Source organism: Melospiza georgiana, chromosome 28, assembly GCF_028018845.1.
Source record: "Melospiza georgiana isolate bMelGeo1 chromosome 28, bMelGeo1.pri, whole genome shotgun sequence".
Taxonomy (NCBI): domain Eukaryota; kingdom Metazoa; phylum Chordata; class Aves; order Passeriformes; family Passerellidae; genus Melospiza; species Melospiza georgiana.
Window position 1 is genome coordinate 728482 of NC_080457.1, and position 25918 is coordinate 754399.

At 53.6% G+C, this 25918-nt stretch overlaps 3 protein-coding genes across 5 annotated transcripts; 1 reads left to right on the forward strand and 2 right to left on the reverse strand.

The window, feature by feature from the left end:
* Positions 1–4821: 4821 nt before the first annotated feature.
* Positions 4822–18398, reverse strand: HOXB13 (homeobox B13). Its single transcript, XM_058041466.1, is given in 5 exon segments — positions 4822–5093; positions 7972–8013; positions 8302–8795; positions 8797–8833; positions 18380–18398. Coding segments are annotated over 5 exon segments (864 nt in total).
* A 142-nt stretch (positions 18399–18540) lies between these two features.
* SNF8 (SNF8 subunit of ESCRT-II) lies at positions 18541–22860 on the forward strand. The gene is made up of 8 exons (XM_058041664.1): positions 18541–18594; positions 18975–19025; positions 19135–19273; positions 19914–20018; positions 20791–20863; positions 21604–21745; positions 22135–22209; positions 22500–22860. Exons 1-8 carry the CDS (start codon positions 18541–18543, stop codon positions 22617–22619), a joined length of 759 nt encoding a protein of 252 aa, XP_057897647.1. The 3' UTR covers positions 22620–22860.
* Positions 22861–23636: 776 nt separating this feature from the next.
* Positions 23637–25916, reverse strand: LOC131094147 (uncharacterized). 3 transcript variants are annotated; one of them, XM_058041629.1, is made up of 3 exons: positions 25818–25916; positions 24460–25475; positions 23637–24329 (listed from the first exon to the last, which is right to left on the reverse strand). In XM_058041629.1, the coding sequence occupies exons 2-3, from the start codon at positions 25297–25299 to the stop codon at positions 24090–24092; spliced, it is 1080 nt and encodes a 359-aa protein (XP_057897612.1). In that variant the 5' UTR covers positions 25300–25475; positions 25818–25916; the 3' UTR covers positions 23637–24089. The 3 variants fall into 3 exon arrangements, with proteins under 3 accessions (XP_057897612.1, XP_057897613.1, XP_057897614.1); XM_058041630.1 differs by having other exon boundaries at positions 24460–25471; positions 25818–25910; XM_058041631.1 differs by having other exon boundaries at positions 23637–25475; positions 25818–25915.
* Between the last annotated feature and the right edge of the window lie 2 nt (positions 25917–25918).

Below are 25918 nucleotides of genomic sequence, written 5' to 3' on the forward strand. Positions count from 1 at the left end.
TGGGAGGGTTTGGGGGTTTGGGGGGATTTTTGGGTGTTTGGGGAAAATTGGGAGAGGACAGGGGAGGTTTAGCCCAGGTTTTGGGGCATTTTTAGCCCAGGTTTGGGACATTTTCAGCCCAGGTTTGGGGCATTTTCAGCCCAGGTTTGGGGCATTTTTAGCCCAGGTTTGGGGCATTTTTAGCCCAGGTTTAGGGCTGATTTAGCCCAGGTTTGGGGCATTTTCAGCCCAGGTTTGGGGCTGGTTTAGCCCAGGTTTGGGGCTGGTTTAGCCCAGGTGTTGGGGGTGCTCTGGCCTGGGTTTTAGGGCTATTTTAGCCCAGGGTTTGGGGCTATTTTAGCCCAGGTGTTGGAGCATTTTTAGCCCAGATTTGGGGCCGTTTTAACCCAGATTTTGAGCTGTTTTATCCCAGATTTGCAGCTATTTTAACCCAGATTCGGGGCTGTTTTATCCCAGATTTCCTGCCCGTTTAGCCCAGTTTTTAGGGCTGCTCTGGCCGGGGTTTTAGGGCTATTTTAGCCCAGTTTTGGAGCTATTTTAACCCAGATTTCCAGCCGGTTTATCCCGGTTTTTGGGGCTGCTCTGGCCCGGTTTTTGGGGCTGTTTTAACCCAGATTCGGGGCTATTTTATCCCATATTCGGGGCTGTTTTATCCCACATTTCCAGCCGGTTTATCCCGGTTTTTGGGGCTGCTCTGGCCCGGGTTTTGCGAGTCCCAAGTTCAACGGCACGGGGCGGGGCCGGCGGCGCCTCCCGGCGTTTTACGAGGGTGTCGGGCCCGGCTCGGCCTTTGCTGGGGCCGCCGAGCGCGGCTTTACAGCCCTGCCCGAGTCTGCTCCTGCTCCTCCTGCTCCTCCTCCTCCTCCTCCTCCTCCTCCTCCTCCTCCTCCTCCTCCTTCCCTTCCCAGCTGCGCTCTCCGCTCCTGGGACCGCACTGGGGGCGGGGAGGGCGCTGGGTCCCAGTCTGAGACACGGATCCCAGTCTGAGCCATCCCAGTCTGAGCCACGGATCCCAGTTTGAACCACCTCAGGCTCCCAGTCTGAGCCCTTCCAGGCTCCCAGTTTGAGCCCAGTTTGAGCCCAGTTCCCCAGTTTGATCCATGGCTCAGAGTTTGATCATATGTCCCAGTCTGAACTGCGGATCCCAGTTTGATCCATGGCTCCCAGTTTGAGCCATCCCAGCCTCCCAGTTTGATCAATAGTTCCCAGTCTGAGCCACAGATCCCAGTTTGAACCATCCCAGGATACCAGTTTGATACACGGCTCCCAGTTTGATCGATATCTCCCAGTTTGGGCCATGGCTCCCAGTCTAAGCCATTGCAGGCTCCCAGTTTGAGTGATGGCTCCCAGTTTGGGCCACAGCTCCCAGTTTGAGCCCAGTCTGAGCCCTGGATCCCAGTCTGAGCCCAGTTTCCCAGTTTGATCCACAGCTCCCAGTCTGAGTCCAGTTTCTCAGTTTGTTCCATGTCTCCCAGTTTGGGCCACAGGTCCCAGTCTGAGCCACGGTTCCCAGTTTGCGCCACCCCAGTCTGAGCCACAGATCCCAGTTTGAAACACCCCAGTCTCCCAGTTTGAGCCATCCCAGGCTCCCAGTTTGAGCCCAGTTTCCCAGTTTGATCCACAGCTCCCAGTTTGAACCACAGCTCCCAGTTTGAGCCATCCCAGTCTCCCAGTTTGGGCCCAGTTTCCCAGTTTGAACCACAGCTCCCAGTTTGATCCACGGCTCCCAGTTTGAGCCCAGTTTCCCAGTCTGAGCCATCCCAGTCTCCCAGTCTGAGCCCAGTCTCCCAGTTTGAGCCATCCCAGTCTCCCAGTTTGAGCCCAGTTTCCCAGTTTGATCCACAGCTCCCAGTTTGAGCCATGGCTCCCAGTTTGAGCCCAGTTTGAGCCCAGTTTCCCAGTTTGAGCCATCCCAGTTTCCCAGTTCGAGCCCAGTTTGGGGTCACGGAGAGGCCTGGGGCGGGGCTTATGACGTCATAAACGCCTCAGGTGTGACGCAATATCTCACAACGCCCGGCCATTGGCTGTTCGGGGTTGTGACGTCACCAGGGAAAGGTTTCGCTCCTGCAGGGAGGAAAAATCTGGGGAAAAATGGGAAAAAATGGGGAAAAATGGGAAAAATGGGAAAAATGGGAAAAATGGGAAAAATGGGGAACATTGGAAAAATGGGAAAAATGGGGAAAAATGGGGAAAATGGGAAAAAACCCAACGGGGAGGATGGCCGGGTCTGCTCCTCGGGAATCTGCCAAATATTCAATACATCCTTTATTCAACAAAAAACAGCCTGAAATTATCATTATTTAGGGCAAAATGTGTCTGGAAACCTGGAATTTCTAAAATAAGGGAAAAAAAAGGGAGGGAAAAGGAGAATTTGGGGTGGAAATTGTGGAGTTAATTCGCCTTTTGAGAGGATTTTTAGGGAATTCCAGGTGGGTTGAAAGGTGAATGTCGGCCTTGAAACAGTGAGATGTGGAACAAAGGAATTGCCAGCCCCGAGCCGGGAAACAGCCGAGAAAATAAAAAAATTAAAAAAAAAAATTAAATAAAATGAAAATAAAATAAAAATAAAGTAATTTTTTTTAAAAAGGGAAATCCCAATATATTTAATTTATATATTTCATTTCACCCCATTTACTCCGCTGCTCCAGCACCAACCCAAATAATTTTGTTTTTATGTGGGGATTCCTCTCAGTGCACGGGAGGCGAAAACTCTGCATTAAAAAAAGGCAAAAACAATTAAATTTTACGGGTACAAATCCCAGGATTTCAGCACAAACCAAAGCAGGGTTTAACCGTACAAAAACACCAGCGATGAAAACGGATTTTTGCGGGTTATAAATGTTTATACACCTTTTTTTTCCGAGTATATTTTTATATTTTTGATATATCCACGCAGGGCTACAGCGCCTTCAGTCGTGCATTTACACATCGGCAGAACGAGGATACAGAAAATCGCAAACACAAAAAAAAAGGTGAAATAAAGCTGAATATGTGCATGTGGAATTTTTTATATGGAAACGCTCGGAAAAATTAAAACAATATCAATAATAATAATAACAATAACAATAATATAATATATAATAATAAAAGCAGTACGTGCCTTTATAAATGGGTGCCTACATCGGTCATAGCATGTCCTGTACATTCGGTTTTCTGGAATTAATTAATTAATTAACGCGCGGTTAATTTGATTATTGATCCCCCCCGGATGCGCCCCTGCCCATCCTGCCCGGGTTTGGGGGATTTTTTTAAAACCTTTTTGTTGTTTTCAACCCCCGGGTTGTGCCGCAGGGCCGGGAGCGGGTTTGGGGTGGATTCGGGGGATTTTGGGGGTTTGGGGTGAATTCGGGGAATTTTGGGGTTGGTTTGGGGTGAGTTCGGGGGATTTTGGGGTTTGGGTTGGTTTGGGGTGAATTCAGGGGATTTTTGGGGTGGTTTGGGGTGAATTCAGGGGATTTTGGGTTTTGGGGTCTTTGGAACGCTCTGGGAGGTGCCGGGCACAGGGGAGGGTCCCCTCCTTTTGGGGGGTCCCGGTGACAAACGGGGGGCCGAGTGACAAACGGGGGGGTCCCGGTGACAAAAGGGGGGGTTCCAGTGTCCCCTCACCCCACAGGGGACACTGGGGGTCCCGGTTACAAAAGGGGGTCCCGGTGGCAAAAGGGGGGTCCCGGTGACAAACTCCAGGTGTCCCCTTTCCCCTTCACTGTCCCGGTGACAGACGGGGGGTCCCGGTGTCCCCTCACTCCACGGGTGACAACCAGGGGGTCCCGGTGACAGACGGGGGTCGCAGTGTCCCCTTCACTTCCCGAGCGACAAACGGGGGGGTCCCGGTGACAAACGGGGGGTCCCAGCGTCCCCTTCACTGCCCGGGGCTCCCGGTGACAAACAGGGGTCCCAGTGTCCCCTCACCCGGGGGTCACAAATGGCGGGTCCCTGTGCCAAACGGGTGTTCCCATGCCAAAAGGGGGATCCGGTGACAAATGGGGGACCCCTGTGCCAAGCGGGGGTCCCGGTGCCACACGGGGAATCTGGTGACAAACGGGGGGTCCCTGCGCCAGATCGGGGTCACGGTGTGCCCTTCACTGCCCGGGGACAAATGGGGGTCCCGATACCGAGCGGGGGTCCCGGTGCCCTGGTGCCATGCGGGGTTCCCCGGTGCCAAAGGGGAGTCCCAATGTCCCGGTGCCAAACGGGGGAGTCCCGGTGTCGAGCCGGGGTCCCGGTGCCACACGGGGGTCCCGGTGCCAGGCGGGGGCGGTGATATCCCGGTGCCACGCAGAGATTACGGTGACAAATGAGGGGTCCCGGTGCCAGGCGGCGGTCCCGGTGCCCCGGTGCCGAGCGGGGATCTCGGTGCCAGGCGGGGGTGGCGGTGCCGAGCGGTGCCCCGGTGACAAATGAGGGGTCCCGGTGCCAGGCGGGGATGCCGGTGACAAATGAGGGGTCCCGGTGCCAGGCGGGGATCCCGGTGCCAAGTGGCGGTCCCGGTGTCTCGGTGACAAATGGGGGGTCCCGGTGCCACACGGGGATCCCGGTACCACGCGGGAGTGGCAGTGCCCCGGTGCCCGTGGGAGTCCCGGTGCCTGGCGGGGATCCCGGTGCCAAATGAGGGGTCCCGGTGCCAAATGGCGGTGCCGGGGCCTGTGGGGGTCGCGGTGTCCCGGTGCCAAACGAGGGGTCCCGGTGCCAAGCGGGGATCCCGGTACCACGCGGGAGTGGCAGTGCCCCGGTGCCGATGGGTGCCCCGGTGCCAGGCGGGGATCCCGGTGCCAAACGAGGGGTCCCGGTGCCAAACGAGGGGTCCCGGTGGCCCGGAGCCCCTCAGGGCGCGGCGCTGGCGGCCGCCTTGCCCTTGGCCAGCACCTTCTTGTCCTTGACGCGGCGGTTCTGGAACCAGATGGTGATCTGGCGCTCGCTCAGCCGCGTGGCCGCCGCGATCTTGCGGCGCCGCTCGCGGGTGATGAAGCGGCCGCGGGCGAACTCCTGCTCCAGCTCCCGCAGCTGCCCCTTGCTGTACGGAACGCGCTTCCTGCGGGCCCGCCGCAGCGACAGCGACAGCGAGCAGCCCTCGGCCGGGCACGGCGCGGAGCCCTCTGCGGGGACACGGGGACACGGGGACAGCGGGGGGACAGCGGGGATAGAGGGGACAGCGGGGGGATAGAGGGGACAGCGGGGATAGAGGGGACAGCGGGGACAGCGGGGGGACACGGGGGGACACGGGGATAGAGGGGACACGGGGACAGCGGGGGGATAGAGGGGACAGCGGGGACACGGGGACAGCGGGGACACGGGGACAGCGGGGGGATAGAGGGGACAGCGGGGATAGAGGGGACAGCGGGGGGACAGCGGGGATAGAGGGGACACGGGGGGACACGGGGAGATAGAGGGGACAGCGGGGATAGAGGGGACACGGGGGGATAGAGGGGACACGGGGGACACGGGGGGACACGGGGACACGGGGACAGCGGGGGGACACGGGGGGACACGGGGAGATAGAGGGGACAGCGGGGATAGAGGGGACACGGGGGGAGACGGGGAGATAGAGGGGACAGCGGGGATAGAGGGGACACGGGGGGATAGAGGGGACACGGGGGGACAGCGGGGGGACACGGGGGGACACGGGGGGACAGCGGGACACGGGGGGACAGCGGGGATAGAGGGGACAGCGGGACATGGGGGGACACGGAGGGACAGCGGGGACACGGGGGGACAGCGGGACACGGGGGGACATGGGGCGACACGGGGGGACACGGGGGGATAGAGGGGACACGGGGGCACAGCGGGGATAGAGGGGACAGCGGGGACACGGGGAGACAGCGGGGACACGGAGGGACACGGGGGGACACGGAGGATAGAAGGGACAGCAGGACACGGCGGGGATAATGGGACATGGGGGGATAGAGAGCAGATAACGGGACAGCGGGGACACGGGGGCACACGGGGGGACAGCGGGGACACGGGGGTACACGGGGGGGACAGCGGGGACACGGGGGGACACGAGGGGGACAGCAGGACATGGGAGGATAACGGGACATGGGGGACAGCGGGGACACGGGGGGACACGAGGGGGACAGGGGGACATGGATGATAACGGGACACGGCGACAGAGAGGGGACAGCAGGGACACCGTGGGGACAGGGGGGACATGGGGTGACACGGGGGGACATGGGGGGGGACACGGGGGGATAACGGGACAGGGAGGGGATAGCAGGACACGGGGATAGAGAGGGGACAGAGGGGACACGGGGGGACAACGGGGAACGGGGGGGACAGAGAGGACACGGGGGGACGGAGAGGGGACAGAGCGGGGTCACAGCGGGGTCACTGCGGCCCCCAAAGCCCCCCAAACCCAGCCCGGCCCCGCCCAGGTTTGAAATTGTTCCCTCCTGGCCCCTCCTGCCATTGAAAGGTTTCCCAGATCCGAACCCTCCCTCCAAATAGTGAAAATTGTTTAATTTCTATGTTCTGCCTCTTGATTTTGAAAGGTTTCGAAATTCTCCATTCTCCCTCTCCATCTCTAAAAAAACCTATTTTCTATATTCTTCCCCTTGATGTTGAAATGTTTTAAAGCTCGATATTCTCTCTCTTGGTATTTAAAAACATTAAAATTCTGTGTTCTTTCTCTTGGCATTGAAAGTTTTTTAAGTCCTGTATTCTCCCTTTCGATATTTAAAAAATTTTAAGTCTTTATTCTCCCTCTCGGTATTTAAAGATTTTGAAGTTCTATATTCTCCCTCTCGATATTCAAATACTTTAAATTTCTACATTCTCCCTCTAGATATTCAAATACGTTAAATTTCTATATTCTCCCTCTCGATATTGGAAGATTTTGAAGCTCTGTGTTCTCCCTCTCGACAGTTAAAATTTTTGAGGTTCTGTGTTCTCCCTGCCGGTATTTCAGGGTTTGGGTTTAATTCCCCGCATTTTTGAACTTTTCCACCCTGGGGAGCCGGAAATGTCACCGGGGACCCCCGAGAATGGGCCCTGAATGTCATTTTCTGAACCCCACAATATCTCATCTGAGCCCCCATAAATGATCAATTGAATTCTAATTAATGGTCCTCTGGACCCCCATAAACGATCCTTTGAATTCTGATAACTGATCGCTTGAATTTTTGAGAAATGATCATCTGAATTCCGATAAACCACCATTCGAACCCCCATAAATGATAATTTGAATTCTGATAAACGATGGCTTGAATTCTGATAAATGATCGCTTGAATTCTGATAATCGATCACTTGAATTTTGGGAAATGATCATCTGAATTCCGATAAACCATCGTTCGAACCCCCCATAAATGATAATTTGAATTCTGATAAATGATGGCTTGAATTCTGATAAATGATCGCTTGAATTCTGATAATCGATCACTTGAATTTTGAGAAATGGTCATCTGAATTCCGATAAACCACCATTCGAACCCCCATAAATGATAATTTGAATTCTGATAAACGATGGCTTGAATTCTGATAAATGATCACTGGCATTCTGATAAATGGTAATCTGAATTCTGATAAACCATCATTCGAGCCGCCATCGATCACTCCCTGCTCGGAGTTAGAAACGGCCGTGATAAATCCAGTTAAGCTCAATTATTGTCATTATTATAATTATCAACATTATTGTTATCGTTGTTTTGTGCCCCTCAACCTTCCCAGCACATCCCGAACTCCCCAACCCTGAACCCAGCCCAGAGCCCAAATCCCCCTGCCCCGAACCCGGCCCAGAGCTAAACCCGCGCTAAACCCGGCTCGGTTTAACCCCGACCCAGAGCTGAACCCGCGCTAAAGCCGGCTCGGTTTAACCCCGACACAGGCCAAACCCGGTTCCCGTTAACCCCGGCCAGGAGCCCAAACCCGCGCTAAACCCGGTTCCCGTTAACCCCGGTGCCCAGACCCCTCTAACCCCCGCTCGGTTTAACCCCTCCCTACCCCGGCCCGGTTTAACCCGTGCCTTGCCGTGTCGGTACCTGCGAAGTGCGGCTTGAGCAGGAGCCCGGCCGGGTTCAACCCTGACCCAGAGCCCGAACCCGGGCTAAACCCGGTTCCCGCTAATCCCAGACCCCAAACCTGCGCTAATCCCGGCCCGGTTTAACCCCTGCGTGCCCTCACCCCCCTGCCCCCGGCCCGGTTTAACCCCTTGGCGCCCTCGGTACCTGCGAAGTGCGGCTTGAGCAGGAAGGCGGCCGGGTTTCACCCTGACCCAGAGCCCAAACCCGGGCTAAACCCCGTTCCCGTTAACCCCGGACCGCAGGCCCCCCTGCCCCCGGCCCGGTTTAACCCCTTGGCGCCCTCGGTACCTGCGAAGTGCGGCTTGAGCAGGAAGGCGGCCGGGCCCTGCTCCTTGGGGCAGCACCTCTGGCCGGCCCAGCCCGCGCCCAGCGCCCCCCAGGGCTGGGGGCACCCCCCGAAGGCCCCGTCCGGGCCCAGCAGCGCCTCGGGCCGCGCCTCGCCCAGCGCGGGCACCACGGGCACGTCCAGGTAGCCGGGCACGGGCGGGTAGGGCGCGCCGTAACCCGGGTAAAAGGCGAACTCGCCCGGGCGGCTCGGGAACTCCTCGGCGCCCGCGGGCGCCTCCAGGAATTTCTCGGCGGTGCCCGCGAAGGGCCCCGGGGGGCTCGGGCCGGCTTTGAGCGAGCCCCGGCCCGCCCGGCACGGGTAGAACCCCCCGCCCCCGAAGCAGCCGTAGGGCAGCGGGGCCGAGCCCGGCGGGGCCTTGGGCGGCTCCGGCTCCGCGGGGAAGCCGGGGTTCATCCCGGCACCGGCAGCGGCACCGGCACCGGCAGGAGCGGGAGGAGGAGGAGGAGGAGCGGGAGGAAGGAGCGGCCGGGGCTGCGCGGCCCCGAAGGCGCCGCCCGGAGCCAGGAGCCCCTCAAGGCCCGGGGGCTGCATGGGGGGCGCGGCGGGGCCCGGGGCATGGGGAACGGGGACGGGAGCGGGGACGGGAAAGGGAACGGGGACGGGAAGCGGAGAGGCCGCTCCGAGGCACCGGCGCTGCCCGCGGGGGTCCCGGCTGGTTTAAAAGGCCCCGAGCCGCCCCCCTGACGCAATGGGAGGAGGTTCGAGCGTTGGTTGGTGGAAAACGGGGAAAAAAGGGGAGGGAGGGGGGAAAAAAGGGAAAAATCCAGCCCCGCACCGGGGGAAAAAAAAAAAAAAATAAAAATGCGGCGGTGTCAATAAAGAGCTGGAGAAATTGCGAAAATGGTTTTATTGGCAGGGAGAGGAGGAGGAGGAGGAGGAAGAGGAGGAGGAGGGGGGGGGGACCCCTCCTGCCGCCCGAGACTCGGAGGTGGCTCGGAAAGAAAAAAATAAAAAATAATAATAAAAAAGGAGTAAAGAATAAAGATTAAAAAAAAAAAGATTAAAATAAAATAAAATAAAATAAAATATAAAAAAATAAAAAATTTTAAAAATAAATAAAGAAAATTTAAAATAAAAAATAATAGAAAATAAAATAAAATAAAATAAAATAAAATAAAATAAAATAAAATAAAATAAAATAAAATAAAATAAAATAAAATAAAATAGAATGAAAAGAATAAAAAATAAAATTAAAAATAAAAATATAAAATGAAGAATAGAGAATAAGGAATAAAAATAAATATTCAAAAATAATAGTAAAATAAAGATAAAAAATAGAAATAGAATATAAAGAATAAAAAATAAAAATATTAAAAAATAAAATAAATAAAAACATAAATAAAAATAAAAATTAAAAATGGTGCGGGGAAGGCAGAGGTGGGGAAATGGGGGAAAAAGAAGGGAGAAAAGGCAAAGAACGGCACAATCAGGAATGGCAGGCCCAGGGTGGAAAAATCCGCACTGGGGTTAAAACCGCCTTAATTTTTAATTTTTAATTTTAGACTTTTTTAATGGTTTGTTCACAGTCGGATCCAGGGGGGCTCACCTGCCCCTCCTCGGGGGTTCCTCCCCTCCAAAACCCCAAAATCCCCAAAATTCCGCCCCGTGGGGACGGCGCTTCGCCCCCGGGGCCCTGGAATTCAGGAGCGAGAGGGAAATTTCATTTCCTGGCAGTCCGAGAGCGCCCGCACCTGAAATACCCCAAATACCCGGGACTGCCCGGGCTGCGCTCCCCCGAAACCTCAGCGCCCGTCTGGGGTTATGGGAGCCTGGAAATTCCTCCCGTTTTTTACCAATTCCTCCCATTTTTGCCAATCCCTCCCAGTTTCCCCAATTCCCCCCATTTTTGCCAATCCCTCCCATTTACCAATTCCTCATAATTTCTCTAATTCCTGCCATTTTCCCCAATCCCTCCTATTTTCACCAATTCCTCCCTTTTTTACCAATCCCCCCCCCATTTTCGCCAATTCCCCCCATTTTCTACCCCCAATTCCTCCCATTTTCCCCAATCCCTCCCATTTTTGCCAATTCCTCCAATTTTTACCAATTCCGCCCTTTTTTACCAATCCCTCCCATTTTCACCAATTCCTCCCCTTTTCGCCAGTTCCTCCCATTTTTACCAATCCCTCCCATTTTCACCAATTTCCCCCCCATTTTCCCCAATTCCCCCCCCCCCCCATTTTTTACCCCCAATTCCTCCCAATTTCCGGCAATTTCTTTCATTTATTTTCCATAAATGTTTGGGGAAAAAAAAGGGGAAAATGGGAAAAGGAACCGGAAAATCCCTTTGGATTTTCCCGGGGGGGGAGCGCCGGGCAGGTGGAGAGACAGACGGACAGACGGACAGACAGACGTGGGGCGAGGGATTCCACGGGTCTGGAAGAGTTTGGGGTGAATTAATTAATAAAAATAATAATAATAATAATTAAATCACCCCCCCGCTTGAAGCCACCCCGGTATTTTTAATTTGCTCTACACGTGCTGCAAACAGATTTTTAAAATTTTTTTTTCCTTTTTCCCTCCGTTTTCTTCCCAAAAGAGAAACGCTCGGGGAAAAGCTTTGCCCGAATCTCTCCCCCAAAGGCAACTCCGGCTCCTTTCCCCCGGAGGTTTCTGCCCCCAAAACCGCAATAAAATTCAATTTTCTGCGGCTTTTTGGGGCCGCCAAAGGCACAGGAACCCGCTGGAAATGGGGGCTGGGGAGAAGATGGGGGAAAATCGCAATTATCCCCCAATTAGGGCGAAATCCCAATTATCCCCAATACCCCAAACACAACCCTAAATCCACCCCTAAAAAAAACCAAAAAACCCCAAAAACCACAAAAAACCCCAAAAACCGCGATCTCCCACTGACAGAAAAAAAAATTAAGATACAAATAAAAAAATTGAATTTCTGCAGGAAAAAACCTAATAAAACCCAAAAACCCGCCAAGTCCCAACCTCCCAAAGCTCCTTTATCCCATTTTTTCCCCCTTTTTTTCCCCCTATTTTTCTCCCTTTTTTCCCCATTTTTCCCATTTTTTCTCCCTTTTTTCCCCATTTTTTCCCATTTTTCTCCCCTTTTCCCCCATTTTTCCCCATTTTTTTGCCTTTTTCCCCCGTTTCCCCTCCCAGCCCCGCACCCCGCGCTGTTTGCGAGGCTCCCGGCGGGGAAGGTCGGGCAGAGCCGAGGTCAAGGCCAAGTTGAAAGTTAAAAACCTTCAAAAAGCTCCGAGCGCTCCGGAGCCCTCGCTCCCGGCCGCGATTTTGGGGCAAAAAAAAACCCCGGATTTGTCCCAAATTTGCGGCTGAATTTGGATCCGCGGCCGCTGGGATTCCCTGTGAGTTTTCAGCCCTTTAATTCCTTTTCGTTAATTTGATTTTCAGCCCTTTATTTTTTCCAATTTTTTAGCGCCGAGGATTTCCCCGCCTGTTTTCAGCCCTTGCGTTTATTTGGTTTTTCACTGTGGATTTTCCTGCCCGTTTTCAACCCTTCAATTCACTTAAACTTATTTAATTTTTTAGCGCTGCGGATTTCTCCGCGGGTTTCCAACCCTTTTAATTCCTTTGAATTAATTTGATTTTTAGCGCTGAGGATTTCCCTGCCTGTTTTCAGCCCTCTAAAATATTTTAATTTTAACACTGAGGATTTCCTGCCCTTGAATTCGCTTTGATTTATTTGGTTTTTGGCGCTGAGGATTCTCAGCCCTTTCGGTGCCTTTGATTTTTTATTTTTTAATGCACAAAGGAGGAAAAGCTGGAGAAGATCGGCCGCGCTCGGACACCTCGGAAAACCAAAGAACGGAGCTAAAATTGGGTAAAAATCTGATTTTTTTTCCCTTTCCCGAGGAGCCGCGGTGAGCGGAGCTTTGTCCCGGCCCCGCGGGCAGAAATTTCCCTTTTTCACCCCAAAAAGGCCTTTTGTTTCATTTATTACAATTTTTCCCCAAATTCCTTTTAAACCCGCGGAAAATTCCGAGCAGGCTCTGCCGCGGGAGCCGTTTGAAAATGTGGTTGAATTGAGTTAAAAACGGGATTTAATCGAGTATAAAAATGCGATTTAATCGAGTTTAAAAACGGGATTTAATCTAGTTTAAAACCGGGATTTATTCGAGTTAAAAAATGCGATTTAATTGAGTTAAAATCGTGATTTATTTGAGTTTCAAAATGCGATTTAATCGAGTTCATCAACGCGATTTCCACCCCGACAATGAGATTTTTCTTCTTTGAGGATTTCAGAGAAAATTTCAGCGCTTAAAGCAAAAACAACGGGTTCGTCTTAAAGGATAAAAATCTGAATTTTTCACCGGCTCCTCTGTCAAAACCGACATGAAAATTGTCAAGCGCCCTTATCAGTTTGCAGCCCTTCTTTTATTCCATTCTCCACAGGATCCATTTAATATTTATCCCATCTGGAGCCTGAAGAAATCTCTGGAGCAACTTTTAAAAAGTCTGGGATTTTATTTTATTTCATTTTATTTTTAAAGCCATTGAATCGGAACCATCATCGCAAAACACAAAGGGGGGAGGAAAAAAAAAATAAAAATCCAAACCCAGCCCAAACCCCAGAGCGGTTTGAAGAGGAGATTAAAAAGAAATAAATTGGAACTCCTGCAAGAGTTCACGTTTGGAAATAATCAATGGCTGGAAAATTGGATCGGGGCTCTGGACGGGAGCCCGGCCCCGCTCGCCGATCCTGGCAGGATTTGGGGGAGCAAAAAATCAAATCAAGACCAAACATTTCTCGTCACTTTGACCTTTTATTTCGTTTTTCGCCCCAAATCTCCGCTCACCTCCCAAGGCAGAGGGGTTGGGGTGCCTTGGGTTCCTCGGCCAGTGCCGAGTTTGGGTTTTGTCGGTTGAATTTGGGTTTTCCAGCGCAGTTTTGGGGATCCTTTGAACGGGTCCTGGCAGGGGAACAGAGAGCGCGGCCCTGGCGCCGCTGCCGGGGCGGGGAGTCCAGAGCTGGGGGTTTGTGGGTTTTGGGGGGGATGTGGGGGAAATCCAGACTTGGGGGTTTGTAGGATCAGGTTTGGGGTGGATGTGAGCGATTCCAGACTCAGGGATTTTGTAGGATCCATTTTTGGGGTGGAGGGAGTCCAGAGCTGGGGGGTTTGTAGGTTTTGGGGTGGATGTGGGGGAAATCCAGACTCGGGGGTTCTGTGGGATCAGGTTTGGGGTGGATGGGGCGACCCCAGACCCAAGGAGTTTGTAGGATCAGGTTTGGGGTGGATGGGAGCGATCCCAGACCCTTGGATCCGGTTTTGGGGAGAGATTTTGGGGTGATTGCAGGCCCAGGGGTCTCGTAGATCCCTTTGGAGTGGATGTGGGGGAGTCCAGACTTGGATGGTTCTGTGGGATCAGGTTTGGGGTGGATGGGGCAATTCCAGACTCAGGGATTTTGTAGGATCAGGTTTTGGGGTGGATGGGAGCGATTCCAGACCCAGGAGGACTCTTGGATCTGGTCTGGGGAGAGATTTTGGGGTTTTGGGGTGGATGGGGCGATTCCAGACTCGGGGGGTCTCTTGGATCCATTTTGGGGTGGATGGAGTGATTCCAGACCCAGGGTTCTGCTGGATCCGGTTTCAGGGAGAGGTTTTGGGGTGGTTCCAGAACCGGGGGTCTCACAGATCCCTTTGGGGTGGATGTGGGGGATTCATGACCTGGGGGTTCCCTTGGATCCATTTTGGGGTCCCTCCACCCCATCCACAAATCCATTCCTGGATCTGTCCATGGATCCATCCATCATCCATCATCCATCCATCATCCATCATCCATCCATCCATCATCCATCCATCCATCATCCATCCATCTATCATCCATCCATCCATCATCCATCCATCCATCCATCCATCCATCCATCCATCCATCCATCCATCATTCATCCATCCATCCATCCATCCATCCATCCATCCATCCATCATCCATCCATCCATCATCCATCCATCCATCCATCATCCATCCATCTATCATCCATCCATCCATCATCCATCCATCCATCCATCATCCATCCATCCATCATCCATCCATCCATCCATCCATCCATCCATCCATCCATCATCCATCCATCCATCCATCCATCCATCCATCCATCATCCATCCATCCATCCATCCATCCATCCATCCATCCATCATTCATCCATCCATCCATCCATCCATCCATCCATCCATCCATCCATCATCCATCCATCCATCATCCATCCATCCATCCATCCATCCATCCATCATCCATCCATCCATCATCCATCCATCCATCCATCCATCCATCCATCCATCATCCATCCATCCATCATCCATCCATCCATCCATCCATCCATCCATCCATCCATCATCCATCCATCCATCCATCCATCCATCCATCCATCCCATCATCCATCCATCCATCCATCATCCATCCATCATCCATCCATCCATCCATCATCCATCCATCATCCATCCATCCATCCATCCATCCATCCCATCATCCATCCATCCATCCATCCATCCATCATCCATCCATCATCCATCCATCCATCCATCCATCCATCATCCATCCATCCATCATCCATCCATCCATCCATCCATCCATCCATCCATCATCCATCCATCCATCCATCATCCATCCATCCATCCATCCATCATCCGTCCATCCATCCATCCATCCATCCATCCATCCATCCATCCATCATCCATCCATCGTCCGTCCATCCGTCTGTCTGTCTGTCCCTGCTCTCTGTGGCTCCCTGGGCCAGGAGGGCAGACACGGTTTTGGGTGGAATCAGCCGGATTTTGTCCCTTTTACCCACAGATGTGCCCTGCTGAAGGTTCCTGTCCCATCCCTGTCCCATCCCTGTCCCTCTCCCGTCCCTGTCCCATCCCTGTCCCTGTCCCTGTCCCTGTCCCTGTCCCTGTCCCTGTCACTGTCCGTCATTCCTGGTGAGGACAGACGGATCCATCCAGGGAAAGGCTCAGAGGGTCCCCTGGGCAGTGACACCACAGGGGACAGAGGGAACCCGGAATGGGCTGGGAATGGAACACGGAATGGACTGGGAATGGACTGGGAATGGACTGGGGATGGACTGGGAATGGATTGGGAGTGGACTGGGAATGGATTGGGAATGGACTGGGGATGGACTGGGAATGGATTGGGAATGGACTGGGAATGGACTGGGGATGAACTGGGAATGGACTGGGAATGGACTGGGGATGGACTGGGAATGGATTGGGAATGGATTGGGAATGGACTGGGAATGGACTGGGGATGGACTGGGAATGGATTGGGAATGGACTGGGAATGGATTGGGAATGGACTGGGGACGGACTGGGAATGGACTGGGAATGGATTGGGCCCTAACAGGGAATGAACTGGGAATTAACAGGGAATAAACGGGGAATGAACTGGGAATGAGCTGGGGCCGGACTGGGGCTGCAGAGCCCCTGAGCTCCCTCCCTGTTGGTGTCCCTGTCCCTGTCCCCCGTTGTGTCCCCGTTGTGTCCCCGCCGTGTCCCGGCCATGTCCCCTCCCCTGTCGGTGCCAGGGACGGGCACGGGGAGCGGGAGGGGACAAAGTCTGCCCGGTGTCACCGCCCGGTGCCGTTTGTGCCTCCGGATGGCGGGGAGGGGACGGGGATGGGACAGGGATGGGGAGGGGACAGGGATGGGACAGGGAGGGGACAGGGAGGGGACAGGGATGGGGACAAGGACAGGGAGGCTCGGGGGTCTCCCCGTTCCCTTCTTGGGGTGCAGCCGGGCCTGGGGGCCCTGGGGGCCCGGGGGCTCCGAGGATGCCCTAAAAATGCCCCAAAGTGCCCCAAAACTGCCCCCAAAATTCCCCCAAAAGTGCTCAAAAAACACCCCAAAAGTGCCTCAAAAATGCCCCCAAAGGTTCCCCAAAAAGGCCCCAAATGGCTCAAAAAATGCCCCCCAAAAAAGTGCTCCAAAATGCCCTGAAAGCGGCCCCGAAGTGCCCCAAAAATGCCCCAAAAGTGCCCCAAAGGCTCCGTGGGTTTCAGGATTTTCAGGATTTCTGGCTCCACCCGACGCCCGAACTCGGGATTATTTCATTATTGCGTTATTTATTTCATTATTTCATTCCTTCATTCCTTCATTCTTTCATTCATTATTTCATTCTTTCATTATTTTGCTTTCATTTTCTTCTTTTTTTTTTTTTTTTTTTTTTTTTTTAATTTTTTCTTCTTCCTGACAAGAAGAAGGGAATTGGATCTAACGGGATCTGCTTGGGAAAACTCCAAATTTTCCTTCTGGGATCATTCCCAGACCTTTCCCATCCCATTTCTTCCCAATTTATTATAAATAGAAACAATTAATAAATAGAAATAAAGTAGAAAAAGAAATAAATAAGAAATATAATATATATATAATTATATATACATACATATTAAAATGAATATAAATAATAACATAGATAATAAAATAAATAATATTATTTTAATATACATCATTTTAATATATATTATTTTGATATATATTATTTTAATATATATTCTATAATATTTATTATATTATAGTCTATAATATTTATTATATATATAAAATATATTTATATATATTATAGAAATATTTCTATAATAAATAGAAAGAAACAATATAAAAATAAATAGAAATAGAAATGTGAATGAATATAAACATATACAATGATATTATCAAAATAAATATAAGGTCAAAGAAATAAAATTAATAAATATATTTGTTCATATAAATATATTGGTATAAAATAAATATAGATATATAATATACAAAATATATATTATATATTTGTATATTTATATTAAAATATATTTTTATAGATTGTAAATAAATTATTAATTATAAATACTAATAAAAATAAATTACAAATAGAGATAATATATCGAAATAAATAGAAGTAAAATATAAATAAATAAAATAAATATAGACATATTATAAAAATAAATATAAAATAAAAACAAAGCTCAATTTCCTTCCCCCAGGTGCCCAATAATTCAAAGGAGACCCCAAAATGTTCATTTTTGGCAGCAGATTTGTGTGCAGCCGTGGAGCCAAGGCTGCGGCTCCTTCCCAAGGATTTTGCTGACAATAAATCGAATTTCGTGCCCCGTTTGTCCCTGGCTGACGATGAATGGAATCGCTGACGATAAATGGAATCGCTGACCATAAATTGAATTCCTGACCGTAATTTCAGTTCCGTGTCCCGTTTGTCACCGCGGGCCCTTCCCGGAGCAGCCCCGGAGGCTTCACCCCAACGGCAGGGACGGGAACGCCGCGGGTTGGGGCAGTTGGGGGAATTGGGGCATTGGGGATTTGGGGCATTTGGGGGCTTTGGGGGCTTGGGTTTGGGAGCGGCGCTGCCCGGCCCCGTGTCTGTCTGTCTGTCTGTCTGCCCCGTTCTCATTGCCGGTGTCTGTCTGTCTGTCTGTCCCATTCCCGGTGTCTGTCTGTCTGTCTGTCCCGGTGTCTGTCTGTCCGTCCCGTTCCTGCTGTCTGTGTGTCCTGTTCCCATTCCCATTGTCTGTCTGTCTGTCTGTCCCGTTCCCGGTGCCTGTCTGTCTGTGTGTCCCATTCCCAGTGTCTGTCTGTCTGTCCCGGTGTCTGTCTGTCTGTCCCATTCCCCACTGTCTGTCTGTCCCGTTCCCGCTGTCTGTCTGTCCGTCCGTCCGTCCGTCCCGGTGTCTGTCCCCCTCTGCCGGCCGAGCCGGGACATTCCCGTGCAAACGGAAGGAGAGGCCGGCAGCGGCAGCGGCAGCGGGACGGGGAATCCAAACTAAAAAATCAAAATAACAACAGCCTGAGAAGGACGCGATACAGCGGGACACAGCGGGACACAGCGCAGTACAATCTAATATAAATAACAAACGCAAAGAATGATAATAGCAACGCCAATGATAAGAATAACACCAATAAAATAACAAAAATTGAAATTCAAAGACTAAAGGTGATAACAATGCCATTTAACATTTTAACCCTTTATTCTTCAACCCTTTATCCTTCAACCCTTTATCCTTTAACCCTTTCCCTCCCCGCGGTGCCGCCATCTTTCCCGCAGGGGGGCGGAGCCCTGACTGCACGCGGCGCGCTCCATGACGTCACGCGTCGCGCTGGATGACGTCACGCGTCGCGCTCGATGACGTTTCCGCGGCGCGCCGGAGGCGTCACGCGTCGCGCCCGATGACGCAGCCCGTCGCGCCCGATGACGTGTCCGCCGCGGCGGCGGCGGGGCCGGGATGCACCGGCGGGGGGTGGGGGCGGGGGCGATCGCCCGGAGGAAACTGACGGAGGTCACCGGGAATGGGAACGGGACAGGGAACGGGACGGGGGGACAGGGCTGGGAACGGGACAGGGAACGGGACAGGGGCACAGCGGGGCAGACCGGGGACACACCGGGGAACGGGGGCGCAGCGGGGCCCGGGAGGGGTCGGGGCTCGGTCCGGGGGGTGGCAGCTCTGAGGGGACCCCCAGAGCCGGGCTCGGGTTCGGAGCCCGCGGGGAGAAACTGCGGCAGCGCCACGGGCGGGACCGGTCCGGGTCGGGATCCTCGGGCTTCGGGATTGTCCCGGTTGGGATCGTCCCAGTCCCGGTTCGGGGCTGTCCCGGTTCGGGGCTGTCCCGGTTCGGGGCTGTCCCGGGCCGGCCGTGCCCTCACGGTGTCTCTCCCCAGGCCAAGTACAAGGAGCGTGGCACGGTCCTGGCTGAGGATCAGCTGGCGCAGGTGGGCAATCCCTCCGCGGGCCCGGGGTCCCCTCCCCGTGCGCGTCCCTGTCCCCATCCCGGTGTCCCGTGTCTGTCTGTCTGCCTGTCTGTCTGTCCGTGTGCCCCAGATGTCGAAGCAGCTGGAGACGTTCCGGACCCACCTGCAGGCCTTTGCCAGCAAGCACAAGCAGGAGATCCGGCGCAGCCCCGAGTTCCGGCTGCAGTTCCAGCACATGTGCGCCGCCATCGGCGTCGACCCGCTGGCCTGTGAGCACGGGCGGGGGACAGGGACAGACAGGGGGACAGGGGGACAATGAGGGGACAGACAGGGGGACAGGGACAGGGGACAGGGACAGACAGGGGGACAATGAGGGGGGGAATGGGGGATAATGGGGGGATAATGGTGGGGGAGAACAGGGGGCAACAGGAGGGACAATAGGGGACAGGAGGGGGATGACAGGGGGACAGGGACAGGGACAGACAGGGGGATAATGAGGGGACAGACAGGGGATAACAGAGGGGGACAATGGGGGGAATAACGGGGGGATAATGGGGGGACAGCAGAGGGACAATGAGGGGGGGAATGGGGGATAATGGTGGGGGACAACAGGAGGGACAATAGGGGACAGGAGGGGGATGACAGGGGGACAGACAGGGGGACAGGGACAGGGGACAGACAGGGGGATAATGGGGAGACAACAGGGGAACAACGGGGGGACAGCAGGGGCATAATGGGGGGACAGCAGGGGGACAATGGGGGCACAGTGGTGGGGACAAGGGGGGACAACAGGGGGACAATGGCAGGGGAATGGGGGGACAATGGGGGGCACAGAGCCCACCCAGTGTCCCGGGGGGCTCGGGGGTCCCCTATCCGAGCCCTGTCCCTGTCCCTGCCCTGCCCCCCCAGCTGGGAAGGGCTTCTGGGCCGAGGTGCTCGGGGTCGGAGACTTCTACTACGAGCTGGGGGTGCAGATCATCGAGGTGTGCCTGGCACTGCGGCACCGCAACGGAGGTGGGCACCGGGCTGGGCACCGGGCTGGGCACCAGGCTGGGCACCGGGCTGGGCACCGGGGAGCCATCATCACTGATCCCAGAGATCCATCTGCCCTGATATCAGGGATCCACCAATGCCAAAGATCCGCTGATCCCCGTGCCCTGATCCCAGAGATCCCCTGATCAAAGAGAGCCACTGAGCCAGGGATCCATTCCCTGAGCCCAGGGATCCGTTCCCTGATCCCAGGGATCCATCATCCCTGATCCCAAAGATCCACTGAGCCAGGGATCCATCATCCCCGACCCCAGGGATCCATCATCCCCGATCCCAAAGATCCACGGAGCCAGGGATCTGCCGTTCTCTGATCCCAGGGATCCCCGCCCGGTCTCATCACTCTGTGGGAACAGGGAACAATCCGAGGGGTCAGAGGGTTGAACAATCAGAGGGCTGGGATTCCCAGCGGGGATGTTCTTCATCCCAAAAGAGCAATTCACACTCGGAACGGGTGTGAACACCAGAAAACCCATAAACCCCATAAATCCCAAAAAAAACGCCTAAAAAAATCTGCTAATAAATCGCAGAAAAAATCCCCAAAAAATGCCATTAAGAATCCTCTAAAAATCCCCCAAAAATTCCATAAAAATCCCTCCAAAAAATAATAAAAAATTGCCATAAAAATAAAAAAAAATCCCATTAAAATCCCCCCAAAAATCCCATTAAAATCCCAAAAAATCCCCCCAAAAAAATCCCATGAAGCCCCCTGAGATCCCCGCCTGGGCTCGTGCTGCAGGGCTGATCCCGCTGGAGGAGCTGCAGCTGCAGGTGCTCAAGGGCCGCGGCAAATTCGCGCAGGACGTCAGCGCGTGAGTGGGCTGGGAACCCCCCAAAATCCCTCAGGAACCCCCCAAAATCCCCCAGGAATCCCTCAGGAACCCCCCAAAATCCCTCAGGAACCCCCTGGGAACCCCTCAGGACCCGGGGCCGCAGTTCCAGCTGTTCCATCCCAGAGCCACAGCTGCACCCAGGGCTCTGCTCCAGCCCGGGATGGGATTCCCCTAAAATCAAACCCCAGGGTGGTTTTCCCCTAAAAGCCCAACATCTGTCTGTCCAGATCTGGGGTGTCAGTCTGTCTGTCTGTCTGTCTGTCCTGATCTGGGGTGTCAGTCTGTCAGTCTGTGTGTCTGTCTGTCTGTCCGTCCGTCCCAGGGAGGATCTGCTGCAGGTGAAGGTGCTGGGCAGCGGGTTTGGGGTGTGAGTCTGTCTGTCTGTCTGTCAGTCCAGATCTGGGGTGTCAGTCTGTCTGTCTGTCTGTCTGTCCTGATCTGGGGTGTCAGTCTGTCAGTCTGTGTGTCCGTCTGTCTGTCCGTCCCAGGGAGGACCTGCTGCAGGTGAAGGTGCTGGGCAGCGGGTTTGGGGTGTCTGTCTGTCTGTCTGTCTGTCTGTCCAGATCTGGGGTGTCAGTCAGTCTGTCTGTCAGTCTGTCCAGATCAGGGCTGTCAGTCTGTCTGTGTGTCCGTCTGTCCAGAACTGGGGTGTCAGTCTGTCTGTCAGTCTGTCCAGATCTGGGGTGTCAGTCTGTCTGTCTGTCTGTCTGTCTGTCCAGGGACGACCTGCTGCGCGCCATCCGGAAGCTGAAGGTGCTGGGCAGCGGCTTCGGGATCATCCCCGTGGGGGGGACGGTGCTGGTGCAGTCGGTGCCGGCCGAGCTGAGCATGGACCACACGGTGGTGCTGCAGCTGGCCGAGGTGGGGATAGACTGGGATAAACTGGGATTGAACTGGGATAAACTGGGAAAACATGGAGCACACGGTGGTGCTGCAGCTGGCCGAGGTGGGGATGAACAACTGGGATAAACTGGGATAAACTGGGATTGGGAATGGGCCACACCGTGGTGCTGCAGCTGGCCGAGGTGGGGATCAAACTGGGATAAACTGGGATAGACTGGGATAAACTGGGATTGGGAATGGCTGAGCATGGAGCACACTGTGGTGCTGCAGCTGGCCGAGGTGGGGATACTGGGATAAACTGGGATTGTACTGGGAATACTGGGAATGGCTGAGCATGGAGGACACCGTGACCCTGGAGTGGAGCCCTGAGGGATTTTCCCTGATTTTTCCCGTGTTTTTTTCCCCAGAAAAAGGGATTTGTGACAGTCAGCGAGATCCGGGACAGCCTCAAGTGGGAGACGGAGAGGGCGAAGCAGGTGCTGGTAGGTGGGACTGGGAACACTGGGAATGGGAACTGGGAACACTGGGAAAATGGGGAATGGGAACACTGGGAAAATGGGGAATGGGACTGGGGAACTGGGAATGGGGAACTGGGAACACTGGGAATGGGAACTGGGAAAATGGGACTGGGGAACTGGGAACACTGGGAAAATGGGGAATGGGAACAGCAACGGCAACTCAGCGCATCCCAGTCCATCCCCAGTCATTCCCAGTCCCAGTCCCATTCCCGATCCCGTTTTTCCCCATTTTTTCCCCGTTTTTCCCACTCCAGGATCACCTGCTGAAGGAGGGCATGGCCTGGCTGGACGCGCAGGCTCCGGCCGAGCCGCAGTTCTGGCTCCCCGCGCTCTTCTCGGAGCTGCACGGGCAGGACGGCGCGGCCGGGACCTGAGACCCTCGGAATCCCGGCTGGAATAACCCTGGGACACCCGGGAATGACCCTGGGACCCTCGGAATCTCGGCTGGAATAACCCCAGGATCCGTGGGAATCCCTCCTGGAACCCTCAGGAATCCTGGCTGGAATCCCTTCTGGAATCCCACCCAGGATCTTCAGGGATCTCCCCTTTAATCCCTCCTGGGAATCTGGGAATTCCTCCTCGAGTCCTTCGGAATCCCGGCTGGAATTCCCACCCAGGATCCTTGGGAATCCCTCCTGGAACCCTCAGGAATCCTGGCTGGAATCCCTTCTGGAATCCCTCCCAGGATCTTCAGGGATCTCCCCTTTAATCCCTCCTGGGAATCTGGGAATTCCTCCTCGAGTCCTTCGGAATCCCGGCTGGAATTCCCACCCAGGATCCTTGGGAATCCCTCCTGGAACCCTCAGGAATCCTGGCTGGAATCCCCTCTGGAGTCCTTGGAAATCCTCCCTGGGATCCTCAGGAATCCCTACTGGGATCCTCAGGAATCTCCCCTTGAATCCCCCCTGGAATCTTTGGGAATCCCTCCTGGGATCCCTCTGGGAATCCTTGGGAATCTCCCCTTGAATCCCCCCTGGAATCTTTGGGAATCCCTCCTGGGATCCCTCTGGGAATCCTTGGGAATCTCTCCTGGGGACAGCAGGACTGGGAGTAATAAAAGCTTTGTAGAAAAATTCCTGAGTTTTGGCAAGTTCTGCGGGACGGACCCTGCTGGAATCGCTGCCTGCTTTGGGTGGAAATGCCCCAGATTGGGGAAAACGAGGAAAAGGAGCTGAGGGCGGAGCCTCAGAGGGGGGTTTGCGGCGGGAAATGGGATTTTGGCACTGGGAAAACTGGGAATGCTGCCCCGGGGTGTCGTCGTGATTCCATAAGAATCCCCACTGAGGAACAGCACAGGCTCCGTTCTGCCAAAACAAAACTTTATTGCACAAAGAAAAAATCCCCCCCCAAAAAAAAACAAACCCAGAACCCCCCCAAAAAAAAAACAAACCCCAAACAAAAAAAAAATCACGGGAATAATTGGAATAATTGGAATTCTTCTGTACAACAGAAACCAGCAGGGATCTGCCAGGGCCTCGTGTGCAGTGCTGGTTCCAGCTCCATTCCAGCCCCACAAATTCCATTTGCCCAAAGGTCCAAGCAAGGGCTGGGGACACCACAGGGACACCCCACAGGGTGGGACACGGAATTCCCAGCGCTGGGAATGCTGGAAAAGCTCCCCAGGGGACAGAGGGGACAGGAGGAGGTGGCACCGTCCCCTCCCCGGGGGTGGCAGCTCAGCCTCCCCTCAAGGGTTAAACCCAAACCAGCCCCGCGTTGGGAAAAGAGAGGGGAAACAATTCCCCAGGTTTTTTTGGGAAAAGCACAGAAATTCCTCATTTCACACCTGGAAAATTCCCCTTTTCCAACCAGGAAAATTCCCCATTTTTCTACCACGGAAATTCTCATTTCCCACCACGGGAATTTCCCTCATTTCCCACCAGGGAAATTTCCCATTTCCAATGAGGAAAGTTCCCCGTTTCCCAGCAGGAAAATCCCCATTTCCTACCAGGAAAATCCCCATTTCCCACCAGGGAAATTCCCCATTTACAACCAGGAAAATTCCCCATTTCCAACCATGGAAATTCCCCATTTCCCAGCAGGAAGATTCCCATTTTAAACCAGGAAAATTCCCCATTTTCTACCTGGAAAATTCCCAGTTTCCCTACCAGGGAAATCCACAATTCCAACCAAGAGAATTCCTCATTTCCCACCACGGAAATTCCTCATTTCCCACCAGGGAAATTTCCAAGCAGGGAAATTCCCATTTCCCACCAGGGACATTCCCCATTTCCAACCAGGAAAATTCCTCATTTCCCACCAGGAAAACTCCCTGTTTCCAACCAGAAAATTCCCCATTTTCCACCAGAAAATCCTCCACTTCCAGCCAGGAAAATTCCCCATTTCCAAACCAGGAAAATTCCCCATTTCCAAACCAGGAAAATTCCCCATTTCCAGCCAGGAAAATTCCCCATTTCCCACCTGAGAAATTCCCCATTTCCCACCTTCCTGCTGCTGCTGCAATCCCGAATCCTCCCAGGGGATTTGGGGGATTTGTGGGATTTGGGCTCCTGCTGCCCCTCGGGATGAGGATCCAGGCTGGGAACTTCTCCCAGCACCAGCAGGATCCAAACTGGGCCCAACTGGTGTGGAGGGGATGGGGCAGGGCAGGATTTTGGGCAGGGTTTGGTGGATTTTGGGCAGGATTTGGTGGATTTTGGGCAGGATTTTGGGCGGGACTTTGTGCAATTTCGTGTCCCTACAGTGAAAAGTGAAGCCTTGAGCTCCCGCTCCGGTGGCAATTGTCACCTCCAGGCCGGGCTGGGGAAGGGTGGCACTGCCACTGCCACCTCCCCGTGCCACCCACAGCACACATCTCCCAAAAAGGGGCTCTCGGCAGCCCCAAAACCGGCAGAATCTCACAAGGTTTGGCAAAGGAGCGAGTCTGTCTGTCCCAGAGCCCAGCTGGAATCGTCCCCGCCTGTTGGGGCGGCGCAGGCAGCGAGGGGACAGCAGGGGACACTGCAGGTGACACCGGCCCCAGGGGGGAAGCAGAGAATTCCAGCACGGCTCCAGCAGGAGAGAACCCCTCCCAAAAAAGGCTGAATTCGACATCACGCAAACAACAACCTGATCTCATCCTCCCTTTGCCCAAACCTCCAGGGCGCACAAATCCATGGATTCCTGCAGTTCCCATGAAGTCTCCAAAGGGGCCCCTGCAGGGCTGGAGCAGAGCTCTGGGGAGGGAGCCCCAGATTCCAGCAGGGAGAATTCCTCTATCTTTGGTCTGCCTAGAAGAGAGACACCAGGGAGGCCCCAGCTCTCCCCCAGCCCCGCCCGGGGCCGTCCCAGCGCTCCCTCCCTGCCCCGGAGCACAAAAGCTCGCAAGGATTTGCAGTCTAGAGCTCATTCTTTAATCGAACGGAGGAAAAAAAAAAATAAAAATAAAAATAAACCTGGAAAACAAAAAAACAAAAAAACAAAAAAAACAAACAAAAAAAAAAAAAACCAAAAAAAAAAAAATTAAAAAAACCCAAACCAAACCAAAAAAAAAAAAAAAAAAAAACCCCAACCAGTGCAGGTGTTGTCCAAAAAACCCCAAAAACAACCTGATGCCACATGCCAGGAAGTACCTTTGTCCGAGAGGAGCCTGTCCCGAGCCGGGCTCTGTCTCTGTTTTGGGAATTCTCCTCGGGGCGGATGGAGGCGGGGACGAAGGCGGGGATGAGGAGGA